Source organism: Cricetulus griseus, chromosome 2, assembly GCF_003668045.3.
Source record: "Cricetulus griseus strain 17A/GY chromosome 2, alternate assembly CriGri-PICRH-1.0, whole genome shotgun sequence".
NCBI lineage: Eukaryota > Metazoa > Chordata > Mammalia > Rodentia > Cricetidae > Cricetulus > Cricetulus griseus.
The window spans coordinates 287,769,844-287,787,934 of NC_048595.1; the positions used below are offsets into that span (position 1 = coordinate 287,769,844).

At 45.5% G+C, this 18,091-nt stretch overlaps 1 protein-coding gene across 1 annotated transcript in view; it reads left to right on the plus strand.

The window, feature by feature from the left end:
• The first annotated feature begins 249 nt into the window (after positions 1-249).
• The window catches only part of Fndc1 (fibronectin type III domain containing 1), a 57,935-nt gene continuing 40,093 nt past the window's right edge, over positions 250-18,091 (plus strand). Inside the window, exons 1-2 of the mRNA XM_035439108.1 lie at positions 250-436; positions 16,000-16,206. Of these exons, the coding sequence (XP_035294999.1) occupies positions 289-436; positions 16,000-16,206 (355 nt within the window). The 5' untranslated portion in view covers positions 250-288. The remainder of the gene's footprint in view (positions 437-15,999; positions 16,207-18,091) is intronic.

An 18,091-nucleotide genomic window follows, 5' to 3' on the forward strand; every position in this document is an offset into this window, starting at 1 on the left:
CTTCTCATTTGGTTGAAATTTATCACCCACAGTTATCTAAAATACAGAACCCCATGTGGGATTGGCATGTTGGTCTCGATGTCATGCTGTGATGATGTGCAAACATGACTGCACTCAAGTCTTTAGGATTAGACAGGTCAAATGTCATTTACATTCTTGCTAACAATATCAGGGGACATTCAAACAATTATTCTCCCAGTCTGCCATTGCTGTAAAGTTGACAGTTGCACTGTTTGTATAGTTGACCACCCACTGAAGCCAAGGCATGTGAAACTGCTGTCCACTAAAATGGGCCTGAAGGTCACATGGGACCCACCCAAAGATGCTACCAGTAGACCTGTGGAGTATTACAACATTGCCTATGGGAAGTCACTGAAAAGTCTTAAGTACATCAAGGTGAATTCGGAGACAAACTCCTTCCTTATTGAGGACGTGGGTAAGTGACACACTCTTCATGGCTGACTGTGTGTCAACACTCGCAGCTATGTTCTTAGGATTAACTGTCTGTAAGACAGAGTGCAGGTGACCCAGACTAACCGAGATTCTTTGGAAACAGGAGGCCAAATTCTGAGACTCATCATAAGGTTGTTCTCTGAGGCTTCACCATGAGGTCTCTTGCTTTCACCGCAAGCTTCTTGCCCACACACTTAACTCAAGCCTTCCTAACCTCAAAATGAAATAGAAAGTTTCAGTCTTTGAAGGTGCCTTGCAAAGCACACTGCTCCTTTATCTTTTTGGTCTTGTGGAAACCTGACTATAAACATATAAATGATTCTGCATTATCGTCTGCTACTATAATGTAATATACAAATCTGTTTATAGTTAGCATTTATCAGTTACCCATGCAAACACTGAGAACCACACATAGCACTGTCTCAGCCTTAACTGTCAGCAGGACACAGCCTAAAATCTTTAAGAGGAGAAGCCATGACACAGTCTAGAGGAGAGCCTCAACTGAGAAGTTGCCAAGAACTTGTTGGCCCGTAGGCATGCCTATGGGAGACTGTCTTGGGTATTAATTGATAAGGGAGAGTCCAACCCGCTGAGGGCAGCAACATCCCTAGGCAGGTGATCCTGAGCCCTGTAAAAAAGCTAAGCCCTGCAAAGTGAGCCAGAGAGTGAACCAGCAAGCAGCATTTCCCCAGCATTTCTGCTTTGAGTGCCTGCTTGAGTTCCTGTCCTGATTTCCCTCAATGATGGAGTGTGACTCAATGATGGAAGTGTAAGATGAGTAAACCCTCTAGGTTGCTTTGGGTCAGAGTGTATCATCACAGAAACAGAAAAGATGCTAGAACAGCACCCCTTGTCTTGTCTTTGAGAGATGTATAAACAAAGGCTGCAGTATTTAATCATGACTGCAGAAAACAAACTCTAATGATGTCACCCACCCTTGCCCATGAGCAGTCTATCTCCACAGTAAGTCATGCATCTCAGAATATATATATATATATATATATATATATATATATATATATATATATTGTCACTCGGATTTACCATTCATTCAATATGATACATACAACACGGGTATAGGTATCACTTGACTCCTGTTGTCCACGAGGCTCCCAGGCAGCAGCAAGCTCTTACCAGCAGCAAGCTCTTAATAGCTAAGATTTTGGGAGGATCAAAGTTATTATTTGCAGGTTTTCACCTGCATGGGGCTGGGGCCCCTAACTCCTTAGTTGCCCAACATCTACTGTATCATGTCCCCGCAAAGGCACATAGAAGATCAGGCATGTGGACAGTATAGCCTTTGCTGAAACTGAAACTTTATTTTCAGTTGATTCTGGAAAATGGGAACATTTTAAGTCTTGCCTCAGAGCGCTTGTCTTACAGGTAGAGCTCTAGGGGGTCTGGCTTTGGGATGCTGCCTCTGAACCCTCCTTTCTTCTGCTAAAATTCCTACCATCCTGTTAGGTTACAACTTTGAGATTGGGCACAAGGATGCCCCCGAGCCAGCTGGAGAACACCAGCATCCCTTGTGCCATGTTAGATCCTGGCATGAACTCTAGACTACCCGTGGCTAAGTCTCCGGACTTATTCCTCCTCCACCTTCTGTTGGGGACCACTGTATTCTTGGGTAACAGAACAGAAAATGTATAAAACAGACATAGAGGTATCCAGCTTCCCTCCTGCCTGCCTCCAGCTAAACACACAGTCCTCTGCAGCACTGTGGCTCCTACCCCCAGTCCAGCTGTAAGGTTAAGTGTAGATACTATCAGACCAAAGGCATGAGCAGGGAGGGCTACATTTGCTTAAATGCTGAGTTGTTGTGATTGCTGTGGAGAAGAAAAACACATGACAAAGAGCCATACCACCCACTAAACAACATCTCCAAAGTAAATCACTAGTTAACTGGATGGGAGTCAGAGACATGTGGCCTCCATTGCTGGGGAATTCAGATGAGTCCAGAGTGCAGAAAGCCTGGCAAAGCACGATTCTGTATTCTGTTGGGGACTGGAACGTTTTCCTATTGGCTTAGCAGGTTGTGCCAGACCCTAAATGCCACCAGCTCCTGCCATAGAGAGACAAAACGCAGGTCTGAGCACAGCAGGTATCCCAGATGACCATGATCTTCTGGCACAAGGACTGAATGAGGTTTTGTTTAGAAGAATGCTCTTGACTTTGAGAAATGCCATTCCCACTCATTTTCAATAGGGCAAACGGCCCTCTCTCCAGCCCTTCATCTCTGCCTGTGCTTATAGACTTTAACCTCTCTAAAGAACTGCTCCCTGCTTACCTGTCATGAGACAATTATTCATTTTGAGGAAAACTGGTGTTGTTTAGATTTGGTTTTGAGCACTCTAAGTCCAGGGTGTGTCTTCTTTGTGTTCTGGCCCTATCGGTTTCCTTTTGAATCCCAGCAGTTTCAGGGGTTCAGCCAAGGAGACCTCTGCTACTTGCCTTGACCCTGAGACCAAAGTAAAAAGGCAAAGCCTAATTATTTCAAAATTAGCATTTTCAGAATTCCAGGAAATATTTCTGACTCTTTTTTTTTTTAGTAGTCAAAAACCACATGCCGACATAGCCCCGGGAACATTTTACTGTGAAAAAGAAAAACATCCATGAGGCTTTATGTAGAGCAATAAAGATTTTATGAGTTTCATTGATATTTATTTATTATTTTTTTTCTGGATCTTTCAATTTGGAGCTTCCATGTGCAGTGCTAGTAATTTGTGACACTGTGTTCAGATACCATGTGGTCAGTGAGTCCTAATTCCTCCCCTGAGTTCACATTAAAAACCTCACTTTTTTGTTTTTGTTTTGTTTTTTTTTTTTTTTTTCAAGACAGGGTTTCTCTGTGTAGCTTTGGAGCCTATCCTGGCACTCACTCTGGAGACCAGGCTGGCCTCAAATTCACAGAAATCTGCCTGCCTCTGCCTCCCGAGTGCTGGGATTAAAGGCGTTGGCCACCAACGCCCGGCCTCACATTTTCTTTTGTCAGTGGCGTAGGAATCTAGGTTTGTTACACTTGCCTGCACTTTGTACTAAATGCAGCTGATGCTCTTAGGGTCAGCCATGTTTCTTCTGCCTGGGGAGAATGTTAGCGATTTTTAGTAAAACCAAAAAGAAAGCTAATGTTGGGCTTGCTACTGTACTTTTGGGCTTTTATATTTGCTTATAAGTGGTGTAAGTGAGATGGCTAATGAATGGAGTGTGTGATTCTGGAGGCTGGAGACGGTGGTTTGATGTGAACCGTGTGTTTCAGAGCCTGGGGTGGTGTATTTTGTGCTGGTTACCGCAGAGAACCACAGTGGAGTGAGCCGCCCCGTTTACAGAGCCGAGAGCCCACCCGGTAAGTCTGACCTGGAACGGGAGGCTGTGCTTCGCTGATCGGACTGGGGAGCTCGCTCTCCTCGCTTCTTCACGCCTATAAAAGCGGAATTGTGGGACTGGTGAGATGGCTCTGTGGGTAAAGGCACATGCCACCAAGACTGATGACCTGAGTTCAATCCCTGGAGCCCACGCAGTGGGAGTAGAGAACTGGCTTCTGTAAGTTGTGCCCCGATCCATACGTGCACAGTGTGGATCACATCCCCCAACCCATAAAAAGAACTTAAAAATTAAAATTAGAATGACTAAGTGATTCCTGAGCAATCCACACTGTAGGCATGTACCGCAAGATCAAACTCAGAAAATTAGGAGAGAGGGGTCTTTTGAGTGTGTGTTTTTGGTTTTCTTCCCTCATTTTGGGAATAGCTTTGGTGCAGTTTATAAATATTTTATCTGATGCTTTTCACCATGGCGCTACTAGCCATGCACAGACCCTACAGCTAATTGTGCTGTCCCTAAAGCTTAGGTGTGGAGCTGTAGGCAGTTTGAGCACACCCTTCCGAAAGGCCATTTGACTAGACGCTAAGGATGCTCTGAACTTCTGAGAAGCCCTCAGACCTTGTTTCTAACTTTCCAGTTGCATTTCCCCAATTTAGGAGGTGAATGGATCAAGATTGATGGTTTTCCCATTAAGGGACCAGGACCATTTAATGAGACCGCCACAGGTACTTCTTGCTCACTTGGCTCATGTCTTCACTGAAGCCACATCTCCCAAGAGGGTTGTGCTTCTGTCACACACATGTCCTCACAAGCCTTCATCTTGTTCCCATCGCTAAACTAATGCACATGCTGGTGGCCCAGACTGCAGCTGGTGTTGTTTGTGGCTTCCTGTGCCTTCCCGTCCCCATGTGGGCAACGTCTGCGTTTACATCTGGAGATCGTCACCTGCTAACAAGCAAATGTGGTGGCTGAGATGGTAGAACTGGCCCGGCTAGAAATTTTATAGCCTTTTATCTGTGGACAGCATAATTGACCGAGACCCTTAAAAACAATGGTTCTCACTGGCCACCCTGTGTCCTCAAGTCTTGCACTTTTCTTGGAATACTCTGGAATATTTTGTGACATGCCAAATCCCTGCCTTCCATCTCTGCCCCATAATTTGCCTATGTGTGTGTCGCCGTGTGGACATTGATGTTGTCTGATCATATTGTTTTACTTACTGAGAGAAGAGTAGCTATGAGCTGTTACTAGAAGACATTTAATTGATGGCAAAAAAATACTAACGCACAAGAATGCAGTTATTGCAGAATGTGGTTGGGCAATAGACCAAATGCAACAGGGCAAAGAGCTGTGCGTTATTTTTGTGCACCATGTGTCCCAGCACATTGACCTGGTGGTGTTTTTCCAGAAAGGTGAGTATATGCTGAAGCTGATGGCCATGATAGGTTTCTCAAATCAGTATCTCTGGTGCAGACAGTTGCCAAAGTCTTTTATACAGGAAAAGGGGGTGGGAGAACAAAATAACGAGCTAAAGAAGCTGCCTACGGTGGACTCATATGCTCTTCCTTAGGTATGCTGGGCTGGAGGCAACTACGAGGTGTAGCAAGGGAAAAGTTTTGTATCTGAATAGAGATGAGGGGTTGAAAGCTGGAAGAGGGAACAAGAGTTAGATATGGCTTTGGAAGTCATTCTACAGAGTGAGAATTGAATCACAGAGAGTATAGGGGTAGGAGAGGATTGGGAGAGAGAAGAAGAGGGACCAAGGATCAAATTTAGCACACTGGCAATACAGAAAGTCCCTTTATCTACAGGGAGCATATTCCAAGATCCAAGCAGAAATTGAACTCACAGATAGTACCAGGTTCTATACACATCATGCTTTCCCCTCTATTTACATATCTACAGCCATTTAGAAATTGGAAATTAAGTACAATAAAACTTTAACACTAACTATAATAAAAACAAAAGTTTTAGCCATGTCACATGAATGTGGCGGCCCTCTCCTCCCCCTCTTAGAATAACCTGCTGTATTGTGTTTGTTCTTCTCCGGGTAGGAATACGAGCTGATACAATGGGCAGGTGACTAGATAAAGTAACACAAATTAGGCATGGTGACACTAAGAATAGTAGGATACTATGTGTAAGGAGATGTTACTAGAACAAAAGGACCCAGATATTTGTAAGGGCCAATTTGCTGACTCAGAGAGTTGCTAGGTAATTAGCAAGGGGGCAGCGAGTGCACAATATATATACTGGATGAAGGCTTCATTTCTATCTTGGACAGGATGGAGTGGGAAAATGGGAGGGTTCATTACACTTTATGGAACGATGCACATTTTCATTATGAATTGTTTATTCCTGGAATTTTCCACTTAATTTTTTGGAGGATATAGTTGTTTACCTGGGAAAGCTTCAAATGGAGGGGATTACTGCACCTGTAAGATAAGAGCCACGTAGGAAAGGTTGTTTATGTCAGATGTGGTTACTCCTGAAGACGTACATGCAAACCATCAGACACAAACATTTTACCCACTGGTGTCCGTGTCTTGTATTTGAACCTCATATTTGTATTTTAAATGTCTATTTTATACTCTTGATCTGACATAAGTTTTAGAACTAGGAATTTTCTTGCTTTTTTCATAGGTAACCACTTTCTTCTGCCACCTTTAGTGGGAGTGTATGAGTGTGTCTGAAAGTGTCGATGAGTACATGTCTGTACATGTGTGATGTGGCCTCCTGAGTGTTACAGATTAGGGCTTGGGAATCAAAGAAATTCATGCTCTAACTCCTTGTTGGTTGTATGCACCATGAGATTATTCAGTTTCTTTCTGTAGGAGCTTTTGGCAAAGCTCCCTGTTAGAATACATGAGTTCTGTTTGCCATTCATAATGAATAAAAGATACTAGAAGATATCCCTGACTGAACTTGAGTTGTAGGCCCTACCTCAAAACACTAACTAATAACCCATGGGGTCCAGGGACCACAGACTCAGAAAGTGCTGCATTTTGTTGTCAAAGAAAATAGTAAGGATTTATAGGAAATTATCCATGAGTGATTATCATGTTATCTACATCTTTTGCTTTTGAGACTTAAAAAAAATAGCCATTTCTTGTTCAGGGCAATGGTTAAGTGGATGATAATTCAGACAAATAAAGGGGGCATTCAGAATGGTGCAGGTCTGTGTGCACACAAGGCATTTGCCTTTAAAACACAAATAGATAAACGCAACCTCAGCATCAGCACTCGGCAAGAGACCTTGCAGGAGTTGGTTGGTGCTTTGGCTGACAGTGTCTGGAATTCCACCAGTGCTCTGTTTGAAATCAAGGGAGAATTCATTCTTTATTCTGCTGAAAACAAGGATTTTAATTCAAATTCCAGAAGGCCTCCTTTTTCGGGCTTAGACCTATCAGCTGCAAATATTCTTTACCTAAAAATAGCATTAGTTGTTAGTCTATTCCTTCAGTGCCTGTGGTTTTGCAGACATAGGGCACAGAAGTCTTTAGCCAGGGAGACAAGGAGGGCTCATTGGCATGAAATGTACACACTAATGGGAAATAAAACCAGGAGTAAGCTAAGAGAACCACAATGCATCGACTAGTGTTAGCTAGGGCTGCCCCCAATGGGGGCCAGGAGGGCTTGCACAGCAAAACATGAAGTGTGAGCGGGATTGGACCCCAAGAATTCCTTGTGTTTGCAGATGGTCACCTCATCTTTCTGTCTTCACCCAGAATTCCTTCTATCTCACACCAAGATGGCACACATCTGTGGGTCTATACCTCTTCCTTCTGAAAGGACACCAGTTGGGTTGGATGAGGGCACACCTGGTATCCTCATTTAAACTTGAGAATCTCTTTAAGTACCCTATATCCCATATAGCCCCATTCTGAGGTTGTGGGGTCAAGACATCAATACATGAATTTTGGGAGGACAGGATGAAATAATCACAAATTATTAAAGAAATAAACTATATCGTAATCTTGCATAAGCAGATGGGGAAGTCTGGTGATAAGATGGTATCATTAAGCTGAGATGGTGAAGTAGCAGGAGGAGGAGGGGGAGGAGGGGAAGGAGGAGGAGGGGGAGGAGGAGGGGGAGGAGGAGGAAGAATGTCCTAGAGAGTCCTGGAGGTTGGATGGGACCTAAGTCACTGAGTCTGGTCACTCACATAAATATGAAAAGTTTGAATTCAGAAATGATAAACTAAGCAAAAATGCAGTTCCTGGGCAGTAGCCCTGGCTTCTTCCCATCCATCTGAATGTGTCCTCTGTTTTGTGCAGAATTCACTTTCTGGGATGTCAGTCTGTCTCCCCCTCTTCACATCCCAGAGAAGCGATGTCACAGTTGGTTTGTTTTCTAGAACACTGGTGCCTATCATTTATTTCAGAATTCTTCACTTCTGTCTTAGCTCTTTCAGCAGCTGGCTCCAGAGTAACCAGGTCACATAGAGGCAGGCCTCTGGGGTCAGAACTGTACCAAATGGCTCCAGAGTAACCAGGTCACATAGAGGCAGACCCCTGGGGTCAGGGCTGTGCCATGTCCCAACTCTGATAGTGAGCAGTAATTCTTCATTTGCCAAATTTCATCTTGGAAAACCATGTTACATCCTAGTTAATTTTAGTGCAGAATATGCTTATATCTATTTTAGCAATTTTTATGGTTTCGACAACTTCAGTCCTCTGTGCTTTCCCCTCAAGTTGTGGAGCTGAATTGGATCCAGAACTGAAACAAAGTCTGAGTTTTGCTTCATGACGTCTTTGCATTGTATTTTAGTTATGAAGATTGTTTACCCTTCCAGCAGTTCAATGATAGCTTGATCTAAGTTGGATGTGGGTGCACCATTCCTTTCTGGTCGTTGCCACCAGCATTGTGGTCCAGACATTCCCTTTGGTTGTAACCACTAGCCTTTCAGCTGCTTCCCCAGCTCAGGAACATGCAGGCATATATCTACTAGTATGTATTACACACCAGGCATTCTAGGCCATATCAATCTCCATCATGATGGCCCATTTGCTAGCCCCATCTCCTAGTTTCTAACTGCTAGGTCTTGTCATAGATTTAGGGTTAGGCTAACGTTGGTCCTTGCTGAAGCTGGAGTTCTGAACTCCTCCCTTGTTTCTTCTATCCCAGATACCTTGTTTCTTCTATCTTTCACACCATGAACTTGCTTCCAGACCTTGTCAGGCCCGGCTTTGCAGGCCTTTCCCCTTGACACCATTGGCTTGTTTTGTCTCTATTTCAACCCAGATACCCACTCAAACTGTCTCTCCTCTCTGAACTGCCTTCAGTGGTCCTACCAGGACCATCCAGCTGCTTGCTGCTCCCTCTTTGGCCTCTAATAGCTGGAGCAGGGGAGAGAAATAAAGAGCTTAACCAACCTATGTTGTTTCAACCATCACAACTGTGTCTCTCAGTCTGGGCCCTGAGTGCTGCTTTAGTGAATCTGTCTGTCCTTCAGCAGTTACTTTTTGTTCTTCCAAGATGGCTGTTGCAAAAGGTAGCCATTTTCATCAGCTTCTCTTCCTGGCCTGTGTTCTCCTCCCTTCTGCCAGGTGCTCTTGCTTCTGTTCCCCTGTGGGTAAAGGTGATTAGGCGACATTCCTTATCTTCCTTAGGTAACTTCTATCTCCTCCCTTCTTTGGGAAAAGCTGGGTCACTCCTTTTCTTGAAGACTGGCTTCCTTCACAGAGTGTCTTTAAACCAAAATGAGACTCCAGGGCCAATCTGGGGTTGGATTCCTCTTTGGAGCCTTCCCTCAAGCAGCCTCCCCAACGCCTGGCACAAAAGGTTGACACACACTGTTACACAAACACATTGATACTGAAATAACTTAACCATGAAATCATGAAAAGCCAGTTTAACTTCTCTTCTTGCTGTCTTGCTTACTTGGTTGTTTCTTTTGTGGTTACAGCGGAATGTCTGAGGCTAGAAAAGTTATGAAGAAAAGAGGTCTGTTTTGACTCGAGGTTCTTGCCATGCGAGTGGCTATACCTAGGCCAGGGCCAGCATGCCTGGAAGCTGGAGAGACTGTGTTGTCTTTGCTCATGCAGCCTTAAATGGATGTTCTAGAAGGATCTCATAGTTTAATAAAAGTCAACCTTTGTTCGGAAGTCAACATCTGTGAGGCCATGTGCTGTTATCTGACCTGTGTCTACTAAAGGCTCTACTTTCAAAGTCTGGATGTGAAAAAAGAAATTCAAGTTTGGGACCTCCGTGTTCCAAGGAGAGGTAGCCTGGTGTATATTTTCTAGGACCCTGAAAACTATGTTGGTCTGGAAAGACATGCCCCCTCCTTACTAAGCTGTTTATAAATTGCAGTTGGACTTTATTACAAAGGGTGGGCCAGCTAAAGGCAACAAGCTGAAGAAACCAAGCATCCATTTATTCAACAAGACCAGGCCTCTCATTTTCAGAAAACACACTCCTTGTTCTCCATTCGACCCCTAGATTAAGCAAATGCAAGAAGACTTTCATTAAAACCATTCTAGAGCCGGGCGTTGGTGGTGCATGCCTTTAATCCCAGCACTCTGGAGGCAGAAGCAGGCGGATCTCTGTGAATTCGAGACCATCCTGGTCTACAAGAGCTAGTTTCAGGACAGCCTCCAAAGCCACAGAGAAACCCTGTCTCAGAAAACAAAAAACAAACAAACAAACAAACAAACAAACAAGAAACCAAAACCCAAACCAAAACAAAACAAAAAAACCAATCCAGAGCAAACCAAACCTTTGAAAGGAGACACGGTTTTCCCTAGAATTTTTCACAGGGGTCCCTCTTAGATCCCAAAGTCTAGGAGGCTGCCCTGCACTGTCCTGAGGGGCCCAGAAGCATAACTACTAAAGTCAGGAAAGAATTATTGCTCTCTCTGCTTTTGGTGGCCCCTGTGAGCTGTCAGGAAGTGTGCCTGGAAACTAACATACTGCCGGATGGATCCAGTGCAGGTGTGGGATCTGACTCACCTATTAGGAGCACAGGGAGCCTTCACAGCTGGTTACACTGTGATTCTAGATCATCCCTTTATCTGTGTTAGGAGGCCATCAGGCCAGAAACAGGATCCAGTAGGCTGGCCTTGGCAAGAGCTAACCCTGAGCTCCTTTTACAAGTGAGATGCTATCAGAATTACATGGACATTAGCATCTGGCATTGATTTCCTGGGTGTATAGATAAGCACTGTCACTGAAGGTCCGTAGACATTAGCCTTGTCTACTTAGTGGATGTCCCAGGGAAGATCTGTGACCCATGAAAATGCAGACACATCTGCACAGGCAGCTGTAGAAGCCCCTGATTCTTGCCGCCGTATCAAGGGCTTCTCCGCTGACCTGTGTAGAGCGGTCTGCTGTCAATGCACTGTAACCTGTGGCTGAGTTGGCATCTTGCAGGGCCTCACTTCTACATGGTGAAATAGACGCTGGCATTGATAGAGCTTCTGATGGTCAACTCTGGTGGGGTCAGTGACAAAGCCACCTGCTGACTGACAGAATGCCATCCTGACTGTGATTTATGGAGTCACTCAAACTGTGGCCTCCAGGACCTAAGGATCAGAACCATCAGAGGCATGAGGAAAACTGACCACCTCCAGAGGAAGTGGCCTGTCAATGATCAAACACTAAAAATGTTGTTTTTGATTGTAAAGTGAACACCAACATTTGGCGGTGTGGTCTACAAAATTTGAATGTGATCTTGAGAATTTTGAGATAAAACAGATTGTGCATACGCAGCAGCACTCCAGGCTTTGGGGGACTGGGATAGTTTTCTTTGCTGTCCTGTAGAAACCTTGAGGAAAAAATTTAAGTGGTCAAGTGCTGTACTCTGAGTGGCCCCAGGACAGCGCAAGTTGTTTGCCTTTATTCTGGTTGGTGGCTTACTGGATTTCAAGAGCCAGTTGTAGGGTGTAGATGCTGGCAGCTTGGTGGTGGCCTGTGGGGTCATAGCTTTCTGTCCTTGTGATGGGCAAGCTTCTGGTAGCTTCCTCATTTGAGGAAGCAGGAAGGCAGAGTCTCTGACATATTCCACAAGCCCAGTAAGGGGGACCTGAATGAAGGGCCCTGGGGTGTTTGAAGTTAGTTTTATGTCCTTCATGAAGGCTCTTCATCTTCTGTAACCTATAATGGTTTACCTGGCGTCAGTGAGCCTGGGGAATGTCATGGTTCTTCTCTGCCCCTTTCTCTTTTTTAACCCCAACCCCCCCAATTTTTAGACTATTATCTTCCTTTCCCTCCTGAAATGCTTTCCTGACTCCGGGCACAGGCCAAGAGGCACTGTTCTGGTGTCTCTGAGGCTGCCAGGATGTCTGTATGCTGTATTTCTCTACTTCAGGTTCTGAGTGATTCCTGGACAAGTCAGCCAATGGATCCATTGACATAGTTGACTAAGAAATTGGCTCTTCATCCAGTGGTCCTTACTTGGATCACTGGGTACACCTCTAAATCAGAAAGGAATAGGGCAATGAGTAGACCTCAGTGGACAGAATGTCACTGACTGACTTCCTGATAGAGACCTATGCCTTGCGAATCTCACAAACAGTGTGTGTGTGTGTGTGTGTGTGTGTGTGTGTGTGTGTGTGTGTGTGTGTGTGTGTGTATACAATGGGCAGGGACTCCCGCTGTACCTGAAGCATTCAGGAGGCACCACAGTCTTCTCCCAGAGTGGTTGCTGAGTTTAAACCAGTATGGCTACAGGGAAGTTCACACTGCAGCAGCCAGGAGGTTCTGGGTATGTGCTATAGCACAGTGAGCTAGGGCTCCAATTCCTGCTCAGTGCCTGATGCCATCTGGCTCTGCAAGGTTCCACCCACGTTTGTTTCTCCGTTTCTCCATTTGTGGTTGTTGGAGGGATGTATTCCTGGTGTGTGGTATCCCCATAGTTCCTTCCCCCAAAATAAAGAAATTAAGAGTCCTTCTTTGTAATTATTAAGTAGTTGGCTTTATTTAAGTATCACTCCAAAACTCATTTAGTAAAGAATTAAACATATGAAGGTTATTTATTGGAGAGGACACTGGCATTAAAGAGATTTTCAAGTATGTACAGTCAGGCACTGCATCACAGGGGGTTGCGTATACAACCAAGATTCTGGAGATTATGTCACTCAGTGATGTCATGGTCACCTAAGTGAGCATACAGCATAGACACAGCGGAATCACCTGATAAAGCATTTCCCCGAGTGTTTCTGTTGTTAGTGACACATGACTGAATTGTAAATACTTGGATGTATTGAGTTTTGTGAATCCACTCAGAGATAGTTTAGGAGTCTGTGTGTCAGAATTTGCCCAGGAAGAATGGCTTCATGATGGATATCAGCTGGGGAGGCAATTGCTGTAGACAAAGCTATCCCAGAACCCATTCCATAACCCAGGCTGGCCTTCAGTTCACTTCAGCTCCCAAGTGCTGGGATTACAGATATAAGCTCTATACCCTGCTGCTATATAAAGTCTCACAGAACAAGAGACTGATGTATTGGAGTGTTCTTGGAGTCCCTCTTAAGTAGTAGATTTGATGTAGACTCTGAGTCTAGGAAGCCTAATTAAAAACCTGCCACATTTAACTGGCATAGAGTTATACCTGGAAAAGCACCAGATGGAATGTTTGCCTTTGTTCTTTCCTGTCATGGTGAAAAAAGTTTGAGTCCCTGCAACTTCAGAAATGGTCTGACTTGCAAAGCCGGAGACACAAATCAGGAGGGAATAGCCCAGCCTTGCCTGGCCTCTTGGTCTACAGCCAGGGGGTTCTTGTTTCATTCTGTGCCTGGCAGGGGGACAGTATGTAGCTGTCATGGATCTTCTGTGACCCACCAGCTCTAACTGTGACTTACCTGGTCCTGTTTCACTAAGGCCGATGGGGGAATATGCCCTGCCAACTCTGAAATAAATACGCTCTGCCCTGGTGGGTGTGAGCCTGATTGCTCTTGGCAGTTGTGACTTCTTGTTTTCGAGATAAAAAGATCTACAGAATTTATTAGAAAATTTCAGAGGGTTTTTGTGAGCCTATCACACCATAGAGTAGAGAAAATAACAAATAATTTAATTGAAAATGAGTTCTGACCATATGGAATGTTTCCCTGGTGCTGGCATCTGCTTTAGGAAACAGGCTCTGAGGATGGCCTGAGAAAGATGGTTGACAGTACACAGACACCAGAACACTAAGGAAAAGAAAGCTTCAAAGTGCTTGAGAATCGAGTCAAACCCTTGAAGAAGTGGCTGTGTTCAGAGGGGTAGGCCCTCTCTTTGCTTTGTAACTTTTACCCACACTCTCGTTGTCCTGAGAACAGCCTCTGGCCAAACTCTCTCTTGTCTTCTCCGCAGGGAGACTGCAGTTTGATTTGTTTAGAGTCAGCTGGGCAGAGCATAGTGTGCCCATTCTTCAGGGAGCCGTTTAGACCAAACTCCTATTTCATGCTTGTGAGCAGTAGAGACCTGGTGGCTAGTGGAAAGGTGTGTGGAGTGAGTCACGAGCTTAAACAGATGGAGCACTCGGGGTCTGAATGTGCTGATTCACACCTCTGGTTGACACTAAATGGCCCTGTGACTTTATCTGCTTGTTTCTGGACATGAATGACTTCCCTCCTAACCCCGAGGCATGATGTCAACAACCAGGATGCAGACGGGAGAGGTTGTTGCTGACTTTAAGGTTCTATTTAACATAGGTTGTTGTGTTGGGTTATCAGCTGTTCTGTGGGCCTGGCCAAATTCTAGGGCCCTGGTAGGAAGATTGGCAACTGCCGGTAGCAGGAGCCTCACAGTACATTAGGACAGCTTTTGTCTCTGCCATAGGGTTGTGTGGTTAATGTCTGATATGCACTACCATACTATGGGTTCCAGGATGCACGCCACGGCCAACAAACTTATGTGACGAAGCCCACTGCTCTGGGAAGTTCATTCTTTCCTCTTTGTTGATCCCATCACTACAGAATCCAAGGGTTTTTGGCTTATCACTGCTCAGCATTCTGCTAATAGAATAGTCCAGGGGGCACCAGGCCTCCTTTCAAGTTGCTTGACTAGAGAGGACTTGGAGGAAAAACAAGTGCAGGCTGAGAATGTGGGACCTACATAGCAGCGAGTGCCTCCCCTGGGCTTACAGAGGTCCCATGTTCATCCTATTTTGCTGGATCATTCTGCATTACAAAAAGTTTAAGCTTTTGCATACTGGGGAAAACTTTGGTTACAAGTTATATACCGTTCTCAGATGCCTTTAAAGAGGGGTACCCAGTGGCTCATGAAGCAGCTCCAGGTACCTCACAAAAGCATGGTCTTCTGCTTAAAGGGACAACACTGGGGATGGTCATTTCAGAGTAACTGCCCAAAATGGCTGTTCACATGTGTTGATGTAGCACGCTAACCATCACAGCTAATATATGACCGTCTTCAGATATCTGAGCTTGGAATTCCTAGTCTAATAGAATTAGTCAGAATTGGTGCTGGAGCTAATGTAGATGGCTAAGGGAGGATGCTCAGGAGCACTGCCTTATACGATCAGAGAGGTTCTCCTTTGCTTAGCAGCATCTTCAGATGAGGGCCACAAGGTAATCCACACTTAGAGATGGGCAGACATGGTTGTCACATGACCCACAAACTCTTGTTTCTCAATATACTAGTTCTCGATCAATGCCAATACAAAGCTCTCAATACTCACTAGTGTTCCCAGGACACATTACTTTTCGAACATTAACAATGGGAACATTTCAAGATTTTTGGAAACTGGCTAATTTGTTCATAAGAAATCCAGAGACCCCGAGGATATCGGCAGTGGTTGGGCAGAGCCAAGATTTGTCACGGGCTTACTTGGGGGTGGGAATAGAGACTGCAGGTCAAAAATTGGCTAATCTAGTTTGTTAGCATGACAGAGAAAAGGCCTCCTGGAGACTTAAATAAATAGCATCTAATGACTGCTATATTTTAGCATCTACCCATAGCCCTCACCAAAGAGTATATAGCCGGTCTGGCCTAAAGGGGGTGAAAGGAAGTAGAGGAAAAGGGGTGTCATAAAGTCTCCAAGATCTGTTGCTGGCAGCTGCACCACATGGAATGTTTTCATTTAAAGTTCAGGAGACCTCCTGGCAAGAAAACAGAAGTCCATGTGGAGAGAGTACACCCTTGAACCTAACAGAACAGGTCATCCAAAATGAGTGTTTTAAGCCCAGCAATTAATAGATGAGGCTCAATGTGTGCAGAGATTTCACATACGTGAACCCCACTCGACGCATCATTTAATTGTTTTTATCTCATATCCTTTTCAAGAAAAGGAAGTGCCCAACAAGCCTGTGCGTCTGCGCGTCCGAGCCTCAGATGACAGGCTGTCCGTTGCATGGAAGGCGCCACGCCTGTCTGGAGCCAAGAGTCCACGCAGATCTCGGGGCTTTCTTCTGGGCTATGGGGAGAGTGGCCGGAAGATGAATTATGTCCCACTGACCAGAGATGAGAGGTCACATGAAATTAAAAAGCTCGGTGAGTTTGAAATTCCAGTACTCCCATCACTTCAGTGTTCAGAAGCTCGTTCAAGACAGAACACCATCTCAGTTGTGGGGTGCATCTCCCGCCATGATGATTATCCAAGATTATCTGTATTAGTTACTTCCCCCCTGCTGTGACAAGATGCCTGGCTAAGGCAACTTTAGGGTTACTTTGGTTCACAGCTGAGGGGATGGAACCCAACACAGAGGAGAAGGCATGGTGGCAGGTGGCTCTCTGGGAGCAGGAGTGTGCAACTGGAACTTCTCAAATCTTGGCAGAACAAGGAGCAGAGAGAACAGGAAGTAGAGGCCAGCTACAAAACTTACAAGGCTTGTCTCTGGTAACACAATCCTCCAGCAGGCCTCACCCTGTGAAAGGTCCACCACCCCAGAGACAGTGCCACCGGCTTTCGGCCAAGTGCCAAAACTCATAAGCCCATGGGAACAGTTCTCACTCAAACCACAACACCTCTTTGTCCCATCCTGTAGTGTCCTCCATCATAGTAACCTTTTTTTCAGTGGCAGGACTGTCTAAGTTGTTTCTACATGCAGATGCCTTGAGCCTGGACACTTTGCTAGCAGTGAAGTGTGGTGGGGAGAGAAAATATGGTCCTGTTTTTATCACTGTGTTCTTGGCAGCTTTTTCTTCAAATCCTGAGACCCTGAACCCCAAGTCCTATTGAGATTGGACAGTAGGACAGCTGAGTGAAGCCTGCCAGGAGTGCTGGTGGGCACATTTGCTGGGATCAGGAGATACTGGGTGGTCCATCTTAATAGCTCGGAACCTTTATTAGCAAGCTAGACAGGTGCTGTAGCCCCTGAGGCTGCTACATGTGGAGAAAGTACCAATGCACTCTTGCCCTTGCTCTTGCCCCCTTTCCTACCTGGGCTCCTTTATATACCCTCCCGGAGGAAGCCAGGCTACAGAGACTCTTGGGTGCAGGGGGCCCTGGCAGCACATCCGTCTTGTGCTAGAACTCAAGTTGGAAAGGCCCTCAGCTCATGCTCTCCCACTTGCTCTTTTACTGGTGATAAATATTTTAGTCCCCATGGTTCATGCTTCTTTTATTTCTCAAGGGGCCAAGACTCAAGCAAGAAAGAGGCTATGGCTTCCTGGGCCCACTCAGAAGATTCTAGAAAAAACATCTGGTTTCTTCACTCAAGTGTAGTCAGGTGCCTCTCAGGCTCTTGCAAACTTGATGGTGTAGATGGTGGAGATGGAGGCTCACATCACTCAGGGGCGTGTAGGCTGGAGGTGGAAGGTAGCAGCATTGGAAACAGAGGCTGGGGTGGGAAGGAGAAAAAGAGGCACCCACAGGCCTGTGGAGCACAGATGTAACACCAGGAAGGGAGTAGGATGTGTCTTGCTTGGCACCTCCGTCATAAAGGGTAAGTTCTTCTCCAAGATAGGTGAGGAACATGTAGACGATAGGAAGAGGGAGTGGAGTCAGGACGTGTAGAAGAGAGAGACTCACAGCCAGACCATGGTGCACAATGATTTGAGCTCAGGGAACAGCCCTGGCTGAGAGCAGCTTCCTGGACACAGAGTTCTGGAAAGAAAGCCCCTGGCCTGCACGGCTGGTTTGCTCTGAGAGCTCATCTGCTAATGGCATAAGTATAGATCCTTAGAGAGCCTAGGCAGACAGTCTGCTAGTCCCCAGGACCCCCAGTGCTGGCTCCCTGGACCATGCTGCAGTGTGAGCAGCTCAGATTTGAACTTATGAAGACCCTGGGCAGATGCCTATGCTCCTCTTTCTGAAGCATTCCAGAAATCTCTGTTTTATCAGGTGCTGTGTTCAGCCTCCTGCTGGACACTCCAGGAGAGTGTCTATCAAGCCTCTTGAATGGGTGCTCCCAGCATGAGACAATTGTGTGGTATT